The following is a 22,419-nucleotide window of genomic DNA, read 5'->3' as shown; positions in this document are numbered from 1 at the left end:
TAATAAATTAACTAGGTTTCCATTCTCTTGTGGCTTGTGTGTGCTCATCATTATTTTATGTTATGGAAATTAAATAATTCTTCCCTAAATTCTAATAATGTGAACACGAGTTCAAAATCACAGTGGCAATGTAACAATTAAAAGCAACTAAAGGAAAACTGCAAAAGCTGTAGTAGCTGCTGCTTTCTTATGTTTTGCGCTCCTTGAACTGTCTTCATTATGGAAGAGGCTGAATGCCTTCTTTGGTCAGCCTCAGCTTTAAAGGAAGTTGCCAAACACTGCAGAAAAGTTGCTTGGAAATGAAGGAACATGGAGACAGAGCTGGGATTTTTCAGAAGAGCCATAAGCAATGTACAGCTAAGAAAGCAAGGGCTCAGTCTGAGATGCTACATATACCAAGATGACTCTTGATGCTTAGTAGATGGGATTCACAGGGCTTAAACTGACTCTTGATTGAAGAGCATCTTCTGTGAATTCAGTACAGGGTTTTCTGCAAATTTCTCTCTCTTGTTCTACTTTTGAAGCATTGGGCTGCTGCTTCTTCATCATTTCTTAGTGTGCTTTCCTGTAATGCTGATCTCTCCTAAGGGGTAGATTTCAGGTACTGATGCCTGTTGTTCTCTTGTTAAAAATATTTTATTGCTGTCAACATTTGAGGACTTTTTTAATGTCTCTTAAATGAAACTTTCCAATAATAAAACTATTCTTGCCCAAGTAGAATAGCAAACAATGTAAAGCAGTTATCTATTAATAGTGAAAATTTCTCAAATCAGTAATGGTGCTTATCAGTTCTGTATTTTATCTGTGATATTGGATTTAAAAGCTGAGTGGAAGAGGAGAGAGACAGGAAAAACATTTCTCTTCTTCCCTTTCACAGCATGTTCTGGTTTTTTCATTGCTTTTATCCTGTAGGTTTGGCATTTGCCTCCCTGGTACGCCTTAGTGGTTACTTGCACAATTTTTGCTGTGTACTTTTCATCTCCTTTTAGTAGAATGCTCTCTTTTCTAAGATGTTCATCTTGTTACCAATCCAACCTATGCTTTTGTTTCACCTATTTCATATTTGCAGTATGAAACTGACATGAGCAATGTTTACTTAGGCTATAATAACTTTATGAAATACATTACAAGCAGGTATTTATTTATAAAGAGTCAGATTCAGAATAAGTTCTCCATTATGTGGATGCAAATTTTGGGGTCTTCAGTAAATGCAGATATCAAGTTCTACTATGATTTTAATTTAAAAAGGAAAGAGATTGAACAAAACACTAATTTAGGATACCCTTCTTACACCCATTTATGTTGTCTTCAGAGTTATTAGCCTTTTTGCGTGTGTAGCACTAGCAAATGGTGTTTACCGAATTCACACTGAATCCGTATGGATTTGGCCCAGCAGGAGCTCCCCGGGGATGCAGATTTTTCTTTTCCACAGGAGACTGCAAACTGTACAGGCACAGTAATCCAAAACTAATTGCTATCTTTCCCTATTTTAGTTTTTACCAGAAGAAACAAACTTGAGTATGACTTGTTCTCTACAGGTTGCTAGTCCCAGTCAGTCCATATCAAACTACCTTACTCACTGAACAGCAGTGACAGAAAAGTTTTATTTTATACATGGCAGTGAATGATTTGGTGCAAGTCCTTACTCCTCTCTTCTTCCTTGTATTTATGTTGTTGCACAGTTTTATCTTACACTTTATTACCTTTCATTTTAGAGGTACACAAAATGTGTGTGTCTTGTTCAGGGGCACAGAGTTACAATGGAGAATTAGCTTCCATGTTGTTTAATATTTTTCCCTTACAGGCTTTTAATGCATTGTTTTCTGCATGAAATTGTCCAATACCATACTTTCATGCTTTTTAGCAAAAGCTGAACTGAGTATTTTCTTCAGATGGAGATGATCTTAAGGTCATTTCCAACTAAATGCCCCACAGCTGCTCCCTCACTTCTCCCTCCATTACTCCTGGTGGGATCAGGAGGAGAACTGGATAAAGGTAAAACCTACTGGTTAACATAAGAACAGTTTAATAACTGAAATAAAGTAAAATATAATAACGATAATAATAATAGGAAAAAGAGAGAAAGGAGTAAAACCCAGGATACACAAGTGATGCACAATAACCATTGTTCAGCATTCACTGACTAATGCCCAGCTCATTCCTGAGCAGCAATCAGCCCCTTGTGGAAAACTCCCCCCAGGTTACATACTGAGCATGATACTCTGTGCTGTGGAATAGCATGACGTTCTATGCTTTGGAATAGCCCTTTGGCTAGTTTGGATCATCTGTCCTGGCTGTGCTTCCTCACAGCTTCTTGTGCCCCTCCTCACTGGCAGAACATGGGAAATGGGGATGTGGCTGCTGTGCATAAACTCAACATATGCTCCACAGCTAGACATTTTATTCAGGGAAATGGCAAAACAACCCTAACACCTGGCCCAGTTCTGGAAAGATCAATACCCATAAGGGATCAGCATCTGCTTTGCCAGGCTAAAAATCAGTCTGAGGTAGATGACTTAATGCTATAGGGAAGTAACAGTCAGCATGAGAAAAAAATGGAAACTGCTAATACAGGCTGGTCACAAAACCTGTCACAAAAGTTGTGTTGTGCACACATACTTGCCATCATGGCTGGGACAGCATTGCTTGGTGAAAGCTGATGCAGTCTGAAAGTTTTTGTTCCTCTAGAACTAGAAAAGAATGGGACAGTGGGTGGCTGTTGTGGTATCCAGAGGGGTGCTGAAAGGCCATGTTTGTAATCAGGTAACTTGTGGGACCACTGTTAAGTATGGAGACTAGAGGTCCAGGCTGGAAAGACTTTGTGTCAGTTTTCTCTCCAAGACTTGTCAGCTGTGTGCACTGAACATCACTGATGAGAAACAAGTTCTGTTAATCAGAAGACAGGGAGCAAAATGGCAGCAGCACGTGTGTTTTCTGTGTGCTCTTGCCATAAACTTTCCAGATAGTAATACCTCTTTTTAGGGCAAGATTTGGCAATGCTAATAAATCTCTGAGGCCTTATCAGAGCTTTATTTCATATAGTCTGTGAAGCACTCAGAAGAGGACAGTTGCATAACTATTAAAGGTATGTAACCTAGAAGGAATTACCAAAACACCTATTGTATTATGCATCTCTTCTGGTCTAATTATATAAACATGCTTCATTATTTATAAAACTGCATCACTTTAAAATTTAGTCCTTTGCTTCCTTTCCTTTTTCTGCACATCTAAATTTTGCTCTTAAGACTTTGAGAGCTGCCATTTTGAGCATACAGATTTAGGACAGGACTGGTCTCAAGTGGCACTGTAACATTAAATATTAAATAGCTGATTCAAACTGCAGCCAGGAGGAAAATCAGATGACAGTTAAATCCTAAGCCAGAAAATTGAAGACGAAAGCAATAAAGATTTCTCTATTTATCATACCTGCTATTTTGTGCATAGAATCATAGAATAGTTAGGGTTGGAAAGGACCTTAAGATCATCTAGTTCCAATCCCCCTGCCATGGGCAGGGACACCTCACACTAAACCATATCACCCAAGGCTTCATCCAGCCTGGTCTTGAACACTGCCAGGGATGGAGCATTCACAACCTCCCTGGGCAACCCATTCCAGTACCTCACCACCCTCACAGTAAAGAACTTCTTCCTTATATCCAATCTAAACCTCCCCTGTTTAAGTTTTAACCTGTTACCCCTTGTCCTATCACTATAGTCGCTAATGAATAGTCCCTCCCCAGCATCCCTTTAGGTCCCCTTCAAATACTAGAAGGCTGCTATGAGGTCTCCACACAGCCTTCTCTTCTCCAGGCTGAACAGTCCCAACTCTCTCAGCCTGTCTTCATACAGGAGGTGCTCCAGTCCCCTGATCATCCTCGTGGCCCTCCTCTGGACTTGTTCCAACAGTTCCATGTCCTTTCTATGTTGAGGACACCAGAACTGCACACAATACTCCAAGTGAGCTGTGGATAACCGTCTCCTTTGTCAAGTAACTTTTGCTTAACTACAGTGCAGGAAATATTTACCATTTGTGTGATTGCTCCAGTTTAACTGAACAGCAGTGTCATGCCAAAAAAAGCAAGATTATTTTTATTTTTTTTTAATTAACATTCTTTATATCCATTTGCATCTGTCAGGCTTTGCAGAAAAACAGCAGATTACCATCACATAAATTCTGGAAAGCAGCAAATTGGAGCAGTGGGACTGTTCCCATCAACCATATTGTCACACTTGTAGCTTTGTATGAGACTAGTTATAGGTAACAGAGGTAAATAAAGAGTTAGTGGAGTGTACAGACTGTTCAAAGGTGAGTTGCACTTCTGTCCAGTTTCTGAACTGATCAAAGGTATGCCATGGAGTTGTCCTGTGCACTAATAGTGTTTCTGATCTGGTTTATGTTTGGGTTTTCAGTGTAGAGGTCTCATGATCTGGGCACATATAGATGCAGGATTTAATAAAGCATTAAGATTATTTTAAGAGAGCTTCATTAGGTGAAGGAGATTGTGAGATTGGAACTTGGAGTAGAAATTAAGCAGGAGAGATCTCTGAACATTTGCAAGTGAAAACACATGTCCATGCATACCAGGCTGAATGCTGAAATTATGCCACTAAACTATCAAATTGCCTTACCCTGTTCTATATTGAGTTCTGTCTGGAAAAGTGTTGGAACTCTAATTTTCTCAATTATAAAAAAAGCTGATGCCTCAAAAGAAGGTAGCGATTTGTTGCTTTACTCTTCTAGATAGTGATGCAGGCTATGAAGTATTACTAGTCATCCACCAATTCGCTGACAATCCTGTAGGATAACACTGCTCACTGCTGGTCTGTGTTAGGGCATTGACTAGGGAAGGCAAAACATCCAAAAAGATGGCTCAGAGTAAAACACAGTAACATTTAAATTGTCATGTGCCTGATATAAAAGCACAGTTTTGTACAACTTAACTGGTGTAAGATCAATGCTTGTGATACAATAAAAAAGGTCTTAAATTTAAATCAGTGAGACCATTATATGTTCAAGGTACTAGTAGTCTTACATTTTCAAAGCATTATTTTTTCTGTGGTCTGTCTCCTATTTTTACATTGTTTGTTGCCTAAAAATAATTATTCTCCTGCAAATTTGTTGTTGTTTTAGGGGTGAAAGGTTGCTGTTTGTTGGTGTTCTTGTTTTTCATTTTAAACAGGAGCTACAATAAGTCAGTAAGCAATCTCACAAATATGAAGTTGATCCAAAAGTTCAGAGTCTATTGGTTTTGGGATCATCCTCTAAATACCTCTCCTTAGACATAACAATCTAGACAGAATGTGTACCTCTGGTTATGTCAAGAGCAGCAGTAATTGGATTGAGTCCCCTTGAGTGAATCAGAAAGTTGAAGGCTCTATTTGTGTTTGGGGGAGCAGAAAAATGCAGTGTGAGGGTAAGACATGGACTGCTTCAAGTTGCAGTGGGCATATGGGAAACTTAGCAATGCCTCCCATTTAAAAGAAATTTGAACAATTCAGTACTGTTTAAACTCAGCCTCAGAAATGCTCCTTTGAGCAATCTCACAGTGACCATATTCTCCACAGCCACAGGAAATCGGTGTCAGCTAGTGATTGCAGTAGCCCAGCTATGTGCTTGCCCAGTTCAGTCAGGCTGGGGATTAAAATGCAGAACGAGCTGTTTGATGGCAGTTAAAGACTTCTCAACTTCTCCAGAACCATGTCCTGCACCTGTGGAGTTCATGTTAGGCTCAGTTTGGCTTTGAACCCAAAGCCTGAGTCCAGAGGTCTGTCAGCAATTGCCAGGAGTTGAGCAGAAGGTGACTGAGAACTGCAAATCTGAACTTTTACCAAAGTGAATTTCCATAGGGAAAAACTTAAGGAGTCTACAGTTTCCCTGAAAATAGTTTTCAGAGCCAGTTTATTTCGCTGCAGGCAATGTGGTGAGGCCATAACTAGTTGCTAAATGAGGGGCTTTTTAAGATTAGCAGTTTTGAAGTGCGTGTTGCATCATTGTTTGTGGCCCTGACTGTAGCAAATCAGTGTCAAAAGCATTTCTGTAAATAACAGCTGCAATTCTGAAAGCAAAATGGCTGTTAAATTTTTAACATTGTGCATTTATTATGTTTCCTGTTTGCTTGTCAAAAGTCAGTTGAATAACTGGATCCTTGCACACCATTGCTGAGCAGCAGGCACTGGTTTGGCATCTGAGCTGTAAGAGGTGTGCACTGCCAGGGTATGCTGTAAAGCTGTGGGCTCTGCAAGAGTTCTTTTGTTTGCAGCCCAACTGGCCAGTCTTCCTGCAAAAGAAATAGAAAAAAGGGAAAAACTGCCTCTTCAGCCTTTCTCTTGAAAGAAGCAGCCCCTTTCCTTGGAGAGAAGAAAATTTTAAGGACAGAATTTGCCAGTGTGGTGGAGGGAACCTGGGAAGACATATCAGTGAAGTGCTTGCTCAAGTGTGCACTTAAATAAGATTTGCAGAATTGAGCATGATAGGATATACCAGATTAGTTGGCAAAGGCTCTCCAACTTTTCCATTAATTTAGTGGGCTGTATCAAGCTGAAACGTCTTTAAAATTTCATCAGCAACTTGAAGTTAAAAGGGTTGGGAGATTAAGATACTGCTCTGGATCAGGAATGCACTCATCACAGGTTGAACAAGAGCAGTCAGATCTATTGCTGCACTCCTGAGGGGCTCTAGAGCATTTGTTTTAAGACTATGTTAGAAAAGGGTTTCTAGTTTTGTTAATAAAGAGTCAGTTTTTAGCTTGACTCTTCAGTGCAGTGTGTTGTGCCCATATTTGAAACACTGGCTTTGTGAGCGCCAGCACAACCTGAAGGATTTGCCAGAGCGGCCTTATGTAAACAGGTCTGATTTCCCTCATTCTGAGCTTAGGCAGACGAGATGCAGGCCTGTTTCAGTCTTTACGTCTTATAGGCATGCTAGTGCAGGACTAAAGCGAACCTCATAAACCCTATTGTCAGCAGACAGATCAAGTCTTCCAAAACATTTGTTCCTTGAGTGCTTTCATGTGGGTTTGCTGGATTTAAATTAACCTAAAAAGTCTTTCAAGCACCATGCTTTGTGTATATGTGGGTCATTCCAATTTTCTCTTTATACAACTGACTGGAGGAGTGTTTCAAGTATGAGGGCCAGGGCAAATTCTGACAAAACAGAGCAGCTTCAGCTGTCATAATCTTTCAGATAAATGTGAATTGATGTAGTGGTTGCCCACAATGGGGTGCTTCATGTAGTGGCCCCTATTGTATTGCTGTAATAGGGCAGCGAGTATTGCTGGGGGGAACAGATCTTAATATAGATCTTGCCTTGCTTTTTCTCATCTGTTGGGCTCTGCTACTGCTACTTCAGAGGAATTTGTTACTCTCCCTGTTGGAGACCTCCAGCTGTGACCCAAACCCAGTGACCTGGGGATGTTCAGCATGAGCTGATTATGCTTAAGAAAGACCCTGAAACCAGGACACCAAGATACTATAAAGGGTGCTAGAGAGGGTTTATGCCACTGGCCACATTTGCCCTTCCCTGGGGTCTGTGGCTATTCAGGCTGTGCTGAGGCTAAGGGCTCTTTTGAACTGTGAGAGCTGGAACTAGGACAAATTGAACACCTATCTGAATTAACTACCACTCTGTAAATTCAATTGGGAATGAGACTTGATAATCTCACACTTAAAATAAGATCTTCACTCCTATGATGTCCTGTGCAGAGAGAACATTTTGCCTAAGTTCTCAGAATACTAAGGTGGTTTGGACACTGGGATATACTGTAAGTGGACTTGAGTCCTACTCATAGCTGTTTGCCTCCGCTTGCATCGCTTCATCAGTGGGCTGCAGTGAGACCCAAATAGACAAAGAATTGTATGCTGCATATTGTGAATGATGCATTTCTTTAGAGTACTTGTTGTAACAGAATTGAATTGAGGATTCATCTTGGAGTAATCTTGTTGGACAGCTCTGCATTGCATGAAACATTTGTCTCATACTTTCTGGCCTTGTCTGTATGATTTTGAGTGAATAATGCAGCTTCATAACCTAGTTTCTGTCCCTTTCCTCCCTATCCTTCATCCCAAGTCTTGGAGTATTTTCTGCTACACAAAACAGCTTCTCAAGACAAGGTGGTCCTACACAGGACAACTTTGTGGCTAAAAAACCCTTCAGGAGTGTGTAAGAGATGTGGTGGAGAATGAAATTGAACCTATGTTTTGCAAAGCCTGACGGGTGTTCTTACTGCTAGGCTACTGAGTAAAAGGGGCAGCTGAGAAGTGAAAACTGCTCATATGCCGATAAAGCATCAACAGAGTTTTAGGTTACTGGCTTCCTGCAGCAAAGTAGGAAACTGAACAGAGAACTGAGTGCTAATTCAATTTCTGCTATGTTCAGAGTCATAGTGACATAGTTCAGAGGCTCTGTGTGACCCTGTGCAAAGGATTATTGGTGTATCTGCCACTGAATTTCTGACAGCATGTAGCTGACAACTGCAGATAGACTCCTTGCCTTTTTTTTTCTATTCTGTAGCTGAAGCTGATTGCAGCAACATCCCTTAATTCTGACCATTTGTTATAGGTATATTTCTTTTGATTGTAATGCCTCCTAAATGTCCCTCATTCTGTACACGGTCTTTACTTGCTTTATTTAATGTGGATTTTGTAGATCTCAATGTATGGTAATTTGTTGGTAATAAGCATCTAGTTACATCTTTGTCTTTTTTATTTATTTTAAAAGAGAGTTACAAGTCAAGTATATCCAGTTGTTAAGGTCACTGGTGTTAACAGCTAATGTGCAATATTTACTAAAATGTTGAATGTAGTAACTTAGCTAGTTAGACCAGATATATTCACTTACTGTATAGTAATAAATACTTTAATAACTTAAAATTAATTTTCTTTCAAACCTTCTTGTGATCGTCTATTTGACTTTGGCCAGTGGATGTTTTGCTCTTAATTGCAGCAATAAACTACCTACAATTAGTGGTAAAACAATGTGAGAAACTCGTTGGGCTTCTTTGTGTGGGATTTAGATTCCAGTTGGGGTACTCAGCCAACAGAATTTCCCTTTAAAGCCCACAGGAAGGCAGCTAGGAGCCTGGTACAGAGCCGTGGAAAGTCCTTTGTAGCTCAGCTACCACCGGAGTTAGCTGATTAAAGATGACAAACAGGCTGGGGGTCAGTTCCGACTTTGCTTTGTTTTGAATTTTTCTTTATTGCAGTTTGACCAAGCGAGAAGTTTGTTGAATAGGTTTTGTGGACGTTGTTTAGTGGGAATAAAGAGGTTTTTTTACTTACCAATATTACTTATCTTTTTAAGAAGTTAACACTTTGAGCAGCTTTGTCTATTACCCAGTTCTGAGTCTTTACCTTCTGATGCTCAGTCCAAGAAGACTTATTTGGCAGGTAGAGAAAAAGGAAAGTCAACCAGTAGCATACATTATCATATACTTGTATGCATGTGTCACCTTTGTAGCATTCAGACAGCTGGAGCAGGCTAACAGTCCCAGATGATACCTGGTGGTTCTTGGCTCTGGGTTTTTAGCAAAACTCCAGGAATTCTCCTACAGGGCAGTCTGTGGCTGTAATACACATCTGTGGCACTGGCAGCACTTTCGGAAGTGGGTGGGAAGTTAGACAGGGAAATCAGTGTTTCTGAATTTGCTTGTTTCAGGGAAAGGCTTTTTATTTCCTCTGAGGAGACAGCTGTAGTAAATGCTTCAATCAGTCTTCCAGATGTCCATATAGACTGGAAAATCCCTGAAAGCCACTATCTAAAACTTAACATATTTTGTATGCTTTAGAGTGCCTTTGAACTCCTCTACAGAATATTGCATCTCCCAGCAGCAAGACACAAATGTTCTCAAATATGGTACGCATTTTGCTTGGAGAAATGTGAAATAAAGGTGATAGCAAAAGGATTTTTAGAACAAAAAAACTCTTTGTGAGGAATCATAACTGTTCACGCTTAAGGGTGACAGAAGGGCACTGGGAGTGAGCAGCAGTGAGATTAGGTTAGACAGTTTTTCCCTCCAGATAGTTTTATTTTCAGCAATAGCCTTCAAACCTTCACTAGATGAGGTATGTAACCCTGAAGTTAAATGACAGGTTTCCTAGCAGTAGGACTGACCTAATGAGAAAACTGTTGCCCAAATAAAACTTTCCATCATACTGTTATCCTTGCTGTTTCTTCCATGTGCACAAACTGCAGATTTCTACCAGCAAAATTAACATTTTTGCCTCCAAAATGTTTTCAGCATGAAAGCTAAAAGCCATGTAGCTAGTGTGAATGAAGTCTTGAAGGAACTGGTATTTGTATCATATCAATTGAATAAATTAATCTCTGCAGTGTTGTGGAGGTTACAGGGTAAGAGAATTTCTGTTCAGTTGAAGTATCACACTTTAAATCTCAGTGATGTTCTTATACTCTCCTGTATTCAACTTGTCAGAGGGCTATTTATGTATGACACAACTTTCTTTCTAAATACTTGCAAAAGCAGCTTTGAAGAGAAAGGTTTGGATTAACTTTCTTATACATAGGAGCATTTTCAGTTTTGAAGCCATTCTTTCGATGTCTGAACACACTTCAATGCCCGTTAACCGTAAGCTGATAGTTTTACCAGTGGAGTGTTATAAGTGTTGTAAAATACATAATTGAAGATGATTCATGCTGTAGTATTGCCTCACACTAAGGAAGCTAAATCTTATCCCGCTATAAGCTTTATGACTAGCACGTCACTGGTGTTTTTCAAGCATGTTTGTGTATTCTCTCCAACCCTTGGAGGAAAAAAAAAAAAGAAACAGGAATTCCTCTCAGAATTTACACTGCATGAGGGTTTGATTTTATTTCCTCATACTTTCATTGATTCTTCTTTCCTAAGCCACTAATGGGTCCAAAAGATAGGAAGATGCTCTGTATGTCTTTTTCTACTGGGGAAAGGAGAAGGATGTAGAGGAAAAGATGATTGTGTACTAAAACTCCTGCTGATTTCTCTCTTATTTCCCATGGCATCTTGATCCTAGCTTCTAATTTGCCTCTATCTGAAAAGAAAAGCTAGACGCCTAACAATTATTAATGTGTACTTGGGGAAATGTGGAATCATCTTTATTAAGGAAATTCTTTGGAAGTGGATGTAAATTGTAGATATATGCCTGTATCCGTCCTATCTGTCTGACAAAAATGCTCCCCCTAAAACCATGTGCTGGAATCTGCTAAGTGAATTTCCAGGTCATTGTGGATGATACTTTTTCTCAAGTCTGTATTTGATGTGCAGCATGCTAAAGTCACCTGTTCAAGGCTTAATAAAATTTCTTATTGTCTTGGTGCCTAGTAACAAGTGAACTTCCCTGCAGTAGGCATGAGAATTGTCCTCTCTCCTCCACTGCTCTGCTAGTTTTCATGAAACTTAAAAAGTTAATTATCCTTGAAATTTTGTTTTTTCCTGTCACATACAGGTGAAATTAGTCACTATTTTCAGAGGGCTGGTGGGAGGGTGGGAAAAACAGGCAGATGAGCACAGTGCTTGATAACAAGTTGTAGAAGACCAGACTAAAATTTTGCTTCAGCTTCTGTTGATGTGAACAGGGTGTAGTGGTTTGGCAGAAATCATATGTTGAACTGTAAAATATGTAAACTTGTATCTTACAGTTAATCTCTTGTACCTTTTGCAGGTGGAGATTTACATTTTACCTCTATATATTTACCTATGGAGTACGGTTCCTGAAGAAGGTAGGCATTTATATTACTATGCTTTCATAACATATCACAAGTTTGTTTCAAGACTTGTATAAAAGTATAATATAAAGCACAAGCATAAAACTCATGTTCACAAAAAATAAAAATAAAATTTAATTTGCATTTGTAAAATGAATTGCTACTGGCATTGGTAAAGAATATAAGTTCTTATCAATACTTAATGGGGTAAAAACTCCCACAATTGTTGCAGCAACATGCCTAGGTTACTTTATTACTTTTAATTATGAGCATTAAGCTGACAATAAGGTTTACCACAATATTAATCTCAATTTCTGTATCATCCTTTTTTAAATGCCTATGGCAGAGGTTCCTTTTTATTAAAAAAAACAAAACCCATTAATGTTTTAGAAAATGCTTTTTATTTGCCTGTTCTTTATCTGACATACTGTGGAAAGAAGTTTCCATTGAGTTTCCCATCAATGCTGTGTTTCTGGTGATATAAGCAGAGAAGGGTGTTAATAGCTTCTGAACACCCTGGCACAGGTCTGTTAACCCTGCCACAGGTGGTAATACTTATTTATGGTGCAAATTATTTTTTACAGTGTGACTAGTTCTCAGAGCTTTTGTGCAAGTGAGGCCCTATTTGTGTAATTCTGAGAGGTGAAATTAGGGGGAATGTGTGGTCTCAGTGTGTTCACGTAATCTTACAGTCTTCATTTTGGACATGAAGTGGACAAAGAAAATGGATCCTGAATGTTTCTGGTACTTTGTAAGTAAAAATAGGATTAAAAAATCCTCATCATTTTTATGATTGTAATTAATGAGGCTGTCCCAAGTGCCGGGCAAGTCGGTGCCAGTAGGAATGATGATATGCCAGTCCAGAAAGGGCACATCAGAACCTTCTCAGCTATTTAGCAGCAGTAAGACTCAGAGGAAGTGTGTGCACCAGTGCTCCAAATAGACCAGGCGATACGTAATGTGCAACCTCTCACTGCCTTTTTGAACATTTAAAATTTGTGTGTGCTTCATCCATTAACATGCCATATGGTCATGATACTCTGTTTTCTGCCTTTGATTCCATCCACGTCTGTGATAGGAAATATAAGAATAGTTTTCATAAGCAATTGTCACAACCTAAACTGTCGGCCTGTGGGTCTGTAGAGAGCAGGACTCTGGGTTCATAGGGTTCTATGATACACAAGGACACTGAGGCTTTGTCTTCTGAATTTCTTTATTACAGATTGCCACAATCACCATTGATACATTAGGAAGTATCACAAAATCACTACTACAAAGCATACTTATGATTAAAAAAAATAAATACTCTCAACACAAAGAAAATGTCTGTTCTAGGGAAAACTGAATACCAGCATTTCTAAAGACTAAGAAGAATATAGTAAATGTGTGCTTAATTACAAACCATTGTGAGCTGTTTCTAAAGGCTGAGCTGACATGTAAAGTGCAGGGTTCAGCTGAAGTTTGAGGAGGGCTGGCTCATACAGCAGGATTGCTTGAACAAGGTATACCTATACTGTTACTTGCTTAACAAGGATCTGCTGTGTAATTTTGATGTAGTTTTAACTTCCAGTATGTTTAGTTTTTACGAAAAGAACTTGTTCATTATGTAATTGTGTATGCATTGTTGATTACTCATTTTTACACAGTGTTGCAAATGAGTCTGGCAGCATTTTATGCTATTGTCATTATTCCAGAGTTCTGCTTTGTATACTCAGGTCATTCACATGGAATATATGCAAATCAACAAAATTATGATTGTGATTGTATTTGTATTTACACCATCTCCCTAGCAACACTGTGTAACTAGGAGAAAGTGCAGGCTTTTTACTGTTTATCAAAACCCAAATATTTTGCTGTATCAACTTGCTGGGGGGAATCTGGGTTTACAAGTAATAAAGTCTAGACCCCAGAATCTGGAGGAGTCACCTCTTTCAGAACTTCACTATAGTACCAAAGTGGATAATGTTTTTAGTTTGTCTTGGTCTTCTTAATGGAATACTTTCAAAGAAACACTTAATTGGTTCCTTAGGAAGCTCATGGGAAAAGAAGTTAAACATAATAAATCTTCTTACAAATTTGATAGAAAGATCTTTCCTTCAAAAAGCAGTTTTGCCTGGAGAGAATGTCAGTGGTGTCGTGCTGTGCTAATGCTACAGTAGAAATTTGCACCCTTTCAAATAAAAGTTCTGCTTAAGACCATCCCTAATACACCTAGTCCAGAAGACTGATAAGCATGGCAAGTAAGCCCAGGTACAATGGCTGTCCCAGCACTATCACAGCAACATCTGCTGCCTCACTGGGAGACAGTGAGACAGAGTAAATACTATGTTCCTGTTTTGAAGAATGGAATATGCCACCAGCATAGCACCACATTGGAAACATTCACATTCGCTTTTAAAACCTAAACTAATGCTTAGTTGATACATAACTTTGGATTGTTGGATAAGATATTTTGATGCAGTATGTCTTTCAAACATCCATAAGAGTATATTTTTTCAAGAGAAACTGCATTTTGATGCTATTCAAATGGTCAGAAGAATCACTGAATGTTGGTTAGTTTGTCCATTTCTGGATAGTTAAGATGCCTGATTTAAGAAATCTGGTTTTGCCATCTTGAGTGGGAACTGCTCCTTATTAGTTGATCTCATGACTTCTACTGTTATGAGGTACTGCTTTTAGAAAAGTGAACCAACTCAATAGTAGAAAAGGGTCTTCATAAAACACTATGCTGAATGCATTGCCTCTTTTATAGTTTGTTGGCTCTTGAATTGGCAGGCAACAAAATACTCCGACTTCTATGTTGCTGTCCTTCCCCCCAACTTGACCTAGTCTCCTTGCAACCTGCTGTTCCTTTGCTTTGCTGCATATATTCCTAACCAGATGGGTACTTTGTTTACATTTGGCTCTCTTAAATGTTTAATTTAAGGATGAAATTTAGCTTTACCTACAAGACTGGCATGGGGCCCATAAATTACTTGATCGTCACTTTGAGTTAGTTTTGAGGTCCTTTGCTTTGTGCTGGCCTTTTGCCTAGAAATGAATTTCACCTTTTGGATTCTTTCTCAAAACACTTTTCTTGTAATGCCCACAGCACATAAATAATTGCTCCTTTATCTTCTACTGTCACCTTTCCTATTTGCTGCATAAAGCAATATTACTGCATCAGTGCAGTATCAGAAGCGTGGGTGTCTGTGTTTCCTTGTTCACATCTAATTGCCCAAGGAAGATCTAATCAGGATACTCCAGCAAAGCACAATTCTTGCAAAGAATATCATTAGGTCTTTATGGCTTTGTAGATCTTGACAAGTTTATATAGCATTTTTTTGGAAATATGTGCCCAAGCTTAATAAGCAGTAATTAGTTAGCTGATTTATCACCTCTCTTTTAGTTCTTGAATTGTGATACTGTCAGCATAGCATGCATACCAGCGTTAATTTATTTTTAGAATGGTAGTAACTAACTGCAGTAAAGTTTTACATTCACCTGGATAGAACATCTTGCAAGATGTTTCAGCTTTGATTTTCACTTTCATATAGAAGCATATGAAAGCTAATAAAGCTGTCATTCAGAGCAATCATAGCTCTCTCTAAAATGCCGTGGTAAACTTGCCTTTGTTACCATCCATGGCAGCAGTTAATGGCTGATCTATATGAAGAAATTTCTGCACTCACTAAAGCAACCTGTAAGTCTTTGTAGTAACACTGCACGTGATGTGATCTATCGCTTTTTTTGCCATGCTATAGTTGCTGAGTACATTGCTTGAGATTTAAAAACTTTCTTCTCACTGAAAGCTGTATCTCTTTATCAAGTTGTTCTCTTGGGTTTTGTCTTTTCTCCCCAGTGAAAGGTATATGCTGTTGACTCATAAATAAAGTAACAAAAAAAAATCTTACTTTTGTTGAAATGTATTTAAAAAAAATCTCAGTTCACAGGGAGAAGTGCCTTTGTCTTCAAAGTTTGCTCTGTTGCAACAGAACCTGTCAATGTATATATTTTAAATACATTTTTATCTTAATGGTGTCTGCAGAACACTTAGATTGGGCTGTTTGCTCACTAAAGTTCACCATGAACTCCTGAAAACCTTTTAAGTTGGGAAGGCAGAGGATTGACAATAGGGTGTCCTGCATGTGACTGTAGTTGTAGGCCATGGAATCGTGATCACTGACATTTCATATAAGGTTTTTTATCAATGTAAAATGTTCAAAAAAATGTGCTTCCACCCTCTCTTCCTTCCTCTATCTCTATGGACATCTGCTTCCCACAGCCTCTGGATCATAACAGCTGCTTCACACACTCTCTCCTGCATCCTGCCAACTCCATCACTGAACATTTGAGGCAGCAGACCTTTATGGAGTTTGCACTGATCTTGTCCTCAGTGCCCCCTAACTCAAACGGGTGTATGTTGTCAACTTGGTCTTTGTTGTGACATCATGTCACTCATGAAGTGACATTGTAAGAATGAATTTCTTTATTATAAAATTTACTGTTAATGGCACACACCATATCCAGCTGCTTTGATTGTTTCTTGGGCCTAAAGACACAGTAAAAGTGAAACTTTTACCATTAGTGTCCACCACCTTCAGTCAAGAGGTGATTTTTAACTGCAGGGTGCAGTTGTGTCATTGGTATGTCTTACAAACATTTGTAGTATCAAGGAAATACATGTTTCTTCTAAGAATTACTCTCTCCCAAGAGAGAACTAAGTCTGGTAAGAGAGTAGGGAAGGCAAGACAGTTGTTCTCTTACTCAAAAATGGAGCACACATAGAGAAATAGGTCACAGCCTTCCAGATACTTGGCCGAACCATTGTATCACTTACAAATTGTATCTTAATATGCATGTATAAGAAACTGACAGAGTTCAGTAGAATTTTTTCCATCGTTATTAGTATTTACTTATTGTATTAGACATTTCTTCCTTCCCCAGCTGTCAGCTTTTTTTTTCCTCCTTTGCATCAAAATAAGTAAATTAATATTACATAGCTGGTTTAATTTTATAGGGGGGTTGCTGTCATTGTCTCTAACTAGTGAAGTAATTAATGTCATGTAAATGTTAAAGCATCTCACATATTAAATTGTTTCCTTGGACTTGGTTTCTTTTTAAATGTTCCATATAAATTCTTAATTCTTGCTTTTTCAAATCCTCTCTAATGTAAGGATTTCAACTGTAACTATCTCAGGCATATTACCATGTGGTGTAATAGTGGGATGAGTTCTGCTCATCTTTGATTCTGCTTTGAAAGAATCTCTCATTTTTGAAGTGAAATGTATATTTGTCTCTTTTTCCAAACCAGAACTTTCAATTAGATGAAAATGAACTGTTAACTTTCTTAGGTAATGAAAACAGATGTTGGGAGATTAATGGGTTTGTAAGTTCACCCCAGCACCCCATGGCAATGTGTGTTTCAGGACATGCCTTTCAGTATGGTGGCTAATGCACTGAGGGGGTGAAATAGGTGATCATAATTAGGATTTGAAATCACCGCTGTTGTTTCTGATACCTTGTGAGAAGAGACAATTGATGTAAATGTAGGTTAGAGTTCAAACTGGTTCATTTTTCACCTCAAATATTAACATTTTCAAGGGCAGATTTGATCATGAATATTCTTCTATGTGAAGGAACCGACTGAAACACAACTTGCAAAGAGAAGATGACGCTTTCTTCATTACTCACTGCCAACTCCATTACTGACTGCTTTCCACGGCAGATTTAAATGATTTTTAAATGAATTGGGGCTAAAGAGTAAGTGGCCCACAAAATTCTTTAATGCAAAGCATTCACCTTCCCATCCACTACTATTGTCCCCATTCTTTGCAAAATAGCAAATATGACCATCCTGTCTTGATTTTCAAGCCTCTAAAAGAGATGTTAGGTCAAGCCTCACAACTTTTTGGTAACATGGAATGAAGCCAATCCTTTCATCTAAGTGCTTCAATGCTTCACCTGAAATGAAGCCGAAATAGAAATAGGTTTGTATTTCTTTTGGAACACCCAGAGACTCTCTCCAGAGTAAATGATTACTTTGATTTATTTTCTTCTTTTTATTTCTCTGTTTCACACTTGTAATTTATAGGTGTAAGAACAGAGTGTGGGGTTTGCTTTTAGTTTTACTTATTTCCATGGTTCTTATTGTTACATTAAGTGGTGAAAAAGGTGAATTTAATTTGTTCCATGAGATGTATAGATATATTTCCATACAAGATAAAAACTGTAAAAACCTAGAGTTAGGGGATCTTAAATGTAGAACTTACAAGTTCCATATTTACTCTTTTGTTAGGCTAGCAGTAAAGACAGTGATAAGAAATTATTGTCTATCAAACTAGAATTTGGGGGGGGGGCAGATGGTGTTGTGTACAACAGCCCTAGTAGTGCTGGGAAAATTTTCATCTTCGTAGGTAATGCATGACAAGATAGCACTAGTTAGTGGCTTTGAAGACCTGGGTCCAAATCAATCTGGGATGTAATAACATGGACTCTTACACAGAGGTCTTTGGCCTCAAGCGCCATCATCACTGAAATATGATTATGGAAATATGATATAGCCCTAAGTCTTTATCACAATAAATATACTACAGCATTCTTTATATCTTTGTAAATATCTAATATTTGAAACATAAAAGATATCTGACCAATTATATTTCCACTTTGATCATGTATATGCAAATTCTTCCCCTTTCTGACTGCAGCTGAGATTTTTCAGCACTTCCATTTATTTAATTTGCATATCTACAAAGCACTTCCTTGCAGAGCACCACACCAATATTGATGCCAACAAAACATTAAGTCTAGTGACATTAAACTTACTGTTTTGCTTATCACTAGCACAGGAACAAGATAAGGTTTTTGTTTTCTTCAGTAATATTTGCAATTAAATCAGTACTGGCTTGGATCATTAAGTGTTAATGGTCTGATTGTGCTCGCATTTGCTTCAGTGATAAAGAAACCAAGTAAGAATTTCAGGATTGGATTGTTGCTTGCTTGTTGATCCTTGGTGCTGAGCAGTATCTGTATAATGTTTTAGAACACAAAAACTTTACAAACATCAGGAAAAATACTTCCAGGTGACATATGGTGGCTTTTCACATTCAGTTTCTTTCCTTTAACTGCCCATGAGAATTACAAATTCACAGAAGAAGGAGCATGAATTCCCTGCAGTGAGAGTCTTCTGAAGGCTAAATTGAGACTTAGGAACCTTAAACTGAATATAGGTATTCTACTGGGAAAAGGACCATCTGCCTGGATAAACAAATAACTTGTGACTTGCTCGTTTTCAAATTTAGAGTTTAAGTAAGACTGATGATATGTGGATGCTCTGGCTATGTTTAAAAAAAAGCCAGGTGCAGCAACACATTATGTATGTGGTTGATGGAATGTCAGTTCCGCACCTCCCTTCCTAAGGAGTGATCCCATACAGCAGAACTGTCTGCCATGCAATTGCAACTGCTGGTGATGCAGGTAGATTGCAAAACAATAGGAAAACCATACTGAAGTGTAAATTTGACTCCAAAAACCTACTCAAGTAGCATAAATGTATGGAAGGCACTTAGAAAAATAGTAAGTGTAGGAAGGAGGAAAACAACCGCTGAGAGGCAGAGCTCCACTTCTTTGTTACGAAAGTTCCTCTTTGTTGAAACTATAGAATGTTTCAGAAGAAAATTGTGTGCTTATCCTGGTGTGTTCACTAGCTGCTGAGCTAGCCAATTGCTGTGTGACAGCAGAAGATGTTCTGTTAGTGGCCTACACTTTTCTATGAGCACTTGGAGAGAACCTGGTTTCCTAAGACTTTTTTTTTGTGAATGAGGTTGGTCTGCTCTGCTGCTTAGAGCCTAAAGTCAAACCACATTCATTTGAAATACAAAAAGAGAACTTGTTACTCCATTGTGTGGTGACTGGGTTTTGACATTATTTCTGTGTTACACTTCATCTCTATCTCTTCATTATTGAGATTGTTAATCTTGGAGGAAGTAAATAGTTGTAGATATGCATAGCAACTTCAAAGAATTGTTGTATTTGGGGAAACAGGCATCTCAAGATCGTGAGTTCATATGGAATGTTTACTTGAAATGGAGTCTCATTTGCCATTCTTGTTTTGGAGTTTTCCTGCTATTTCTCTTTCTGTCTATTTTGCAGCTACTTTGGTGTTCAACTGTTTAATAGCTTCACTGTATGCTGCATCTTGCATCTCTTTCACTGATACATCTTCGGTTTTCTTCACTGAAGGTCTGTTCTGGTTGTGATCATATGTTCAGATGTCATCCAATACATCTCCATTTATTTTAGCTGTTAAAAAAAATCAGAAACAGTAGTATACACATCATAATTAAATGAAATGTGTGTCAGTTTCTGGTCACTAAGCTGGTAAGTTGGTGATGATTTATTTTAATCAGGTTCAGGACCTAATTAAAACACAACTGCTGTCACTCTGTTTGCTCTGGTTAGTCACAGTAAGATGTTCTGAAGGACCTCCAAGAGGTGGTGGGCTCTTAGTTTTGTCCAAAGTAGTGTTGCAGCTCAAATGCTCCTGGAAAGTTACTGGAAATTGAGGAGTTGCTATTAGTGTAAAATTGCTACAACACTTCTGTGTGCATTTATGTTATTTAATCTTCTTTCCTTTAAATAGCAACTTTACTTAAAAAGACAAGTGGATGAAAACCACACACTGCTGGTGTTATTCCAAAGTTATTTACATTTTTTGAAAATTACGGTTGAATTTAGTCACTTTAACAATTTTAAAGAGCAAGTATATGTTATCTCTATTATGAAAGGCATATTTCATTGTACTCTCTTCACCTGTTTCTTTCTCAGCCGTATAGGGTCTCAGCAGGCTTGTGGGATGCTCAGCATAAATTATAAATGCTTTCCTACACTGACTCAGTAAGGTAGCTTAATTCAGTCACAAATTACTTTGTCTAATACATAAGGAAGGTTCTAGTTTCACAGCTTTATGTGAGTCTATTTTGACACTAGTGTTTTATTCTTAATTGTTCTTCTAAGAGCAAAGTTATATGTCCATGGAGCAGTGGGAAGGTACAGGTTTGGTTGGTTACTTGTTTGTTTGTTTTCCTGACCTGGATTATGTAGCCTTGCAAAGACTGATCTGACCTTGGAAAGCCCAACATGAGAGAGATCACTGATAGTTTTCTACGTGCTGTACAGCGTATGTTTTCTGACCTCTCTGTGCCAAGAATGCCCATGGAAACACCATGGTTTATCTGAAGATGAGTAGCTTGGAGAAGATACAGCTTTATCCTTGCAGTTTCCTTGGAGAGGCTGGTTTGTCATAGTGGCCAGTTTCCCTGTGGCCAGTTCTTTTTTTTCTGTACAATTCAGGGCTTGTTGGGCACTGGGATTGGACTGTTCTGGGAAGAAACTAAATTGTACATAATTTTATATAGTCTTTCCTATATACTTCTCAGCTACCTCATAGGTCAATGTTTCCTACTTTCGTCTTTCCTTGTCAGATCACTACGCTGCTTTTCCTCATTTCTTAAAACTGGCTTAATTAATTTGGGGAGTGGATTTGGGAATTCTGTAAGTCTGCAAGTTAGGTATGTTCCCGTGGACTACAGAAAGGCTGCCTTCTTTCATTCCTCTCTTGTTGCTGTCTTTTTACAGTGATCATTTTACCCAGTATCAACACATTTTCCCAAAGAAAAAGATAGCTATGACCTTGATTTAGTTCTTGGGTTAATTGTGGTCCATTAGACTTGCATCAGGATCTTTCATCTTTCTGGAAGTTATTTGTTCCTGTCAGTTATCTAAAACATGAAGAGAATAAATAAGGAGCTTTATCTTTGTACACTGCAATTTCCAAAGTGCTACTGAGAAGAGGGGTGAGGGTTCTGCCTCCCTTACTGGTATCTGCTCTGTCACAGTGTGGTTCAGTAAGACAGAGGGCAGCTGGAATTGTGATAGAGCAGCTCTGGAGGTGCAGGGAAAGCAAGCCAGCGTGCAGCTGCTTTGAAGACAGCTGATCTTTCTCAGTTGTCCAGTGACTCTTCACTGTAGTCACAGGAGATACACTGACAGGAGATACACATGGCCTTTTCAAATAAAGCCTCATGCTGGTTACAGTGTTTCATTGAGCGTGATTTTTAAGAATGCTTTTGAAGTCATCCTGCCAGTTTCGTGGGAGATCAGTTGTGTTGCAGCAAAGGTGACAGCATCTGCAAAGAGCTGTTTGGATATTAAAGCAGAGCATAACCGGAAATAGTTTTATTTTCCTAAAGTCACTGATTCTGTGTAAATATTGCTGAAATGGATTCTTTCAAGCTTGATGATAGTTTTTGCAGTTGACATTTCAACTGTCACACTTACTTGGGAAGCTGTGCCACATTTGTGGTTACTGTGTACATCAAGTCATGACGCTGTCAGGTCTACAGTGGAATGAAGCTGCTAATAGAGAAGATCCCTGACTGCTTTCAGACAAGCTTATGGTACTTCCTTAGTTGGCATTGGATTGAGAAATTAAAAATTTATCATTTCCTCTTGCTGCACCTGCCACATATAACTAATGCTTCTGGATGTTTTGCAGAACAGAATAGTGCAAGAAACACAGCATCTTGGAGGTATTTATACTGTTGTTTAGGATATGTCTGACTGTCTGATTCTTGACTACCTAAACCAGGCTAAATTTTTCTGGTTTTAATGCTGAGATACCAAAGCATGAGTTTGTGAAATATCTACCACCCTGGTTTAGATGAAAACTGACTCTAGAAAATAACATG

General features: G+C 38.5%; 1 protein-coding gene across 1 annotated transcript in view; it reads left to right on the top strand.

Moving 5' to 3' along the window:
- CERS6 (ceramide synthase 6) overlaps positions 1 to 22,419 on the top strand; it is a 122,727-nt gene that overhangs the window by 50,903 nt on the left and 49,405 nt on the right. Inside the window, exon 4 of the mRNA XM_034065680.1 lies at positions 11,650 to 11,707. Coding sequence (XP_033921571.1) covers positions 11,650 to 11,707 — 58 coding nt within the window. The remainder of the gene's footprint in view (positions 1 to 11,649; positions 11,708 to 22,419) is intronic.

The sequence above is a fragment of the Melopsittacus undulatus genome, chromosome 8 (genome assembly GCF_012275295.1).
Source record: "Melopsittacus undulatus isolate bMelUnd1 chromosome 8, bMelUnd1.mat.Z, whole genome shotgun sequence".
Taxonomy (NCBI): Eukaryota; Metazoa; Chordata; class Aves; order Psittaciformes; family Psittaculidae; genus Melopsittacus; species Melopsittacus undulatus.
The sequence above is the reverse complement of the archived record's forward strand: the minus strand, read 5'-3'. Positions and strand labels throughout refer to the sequence as shown.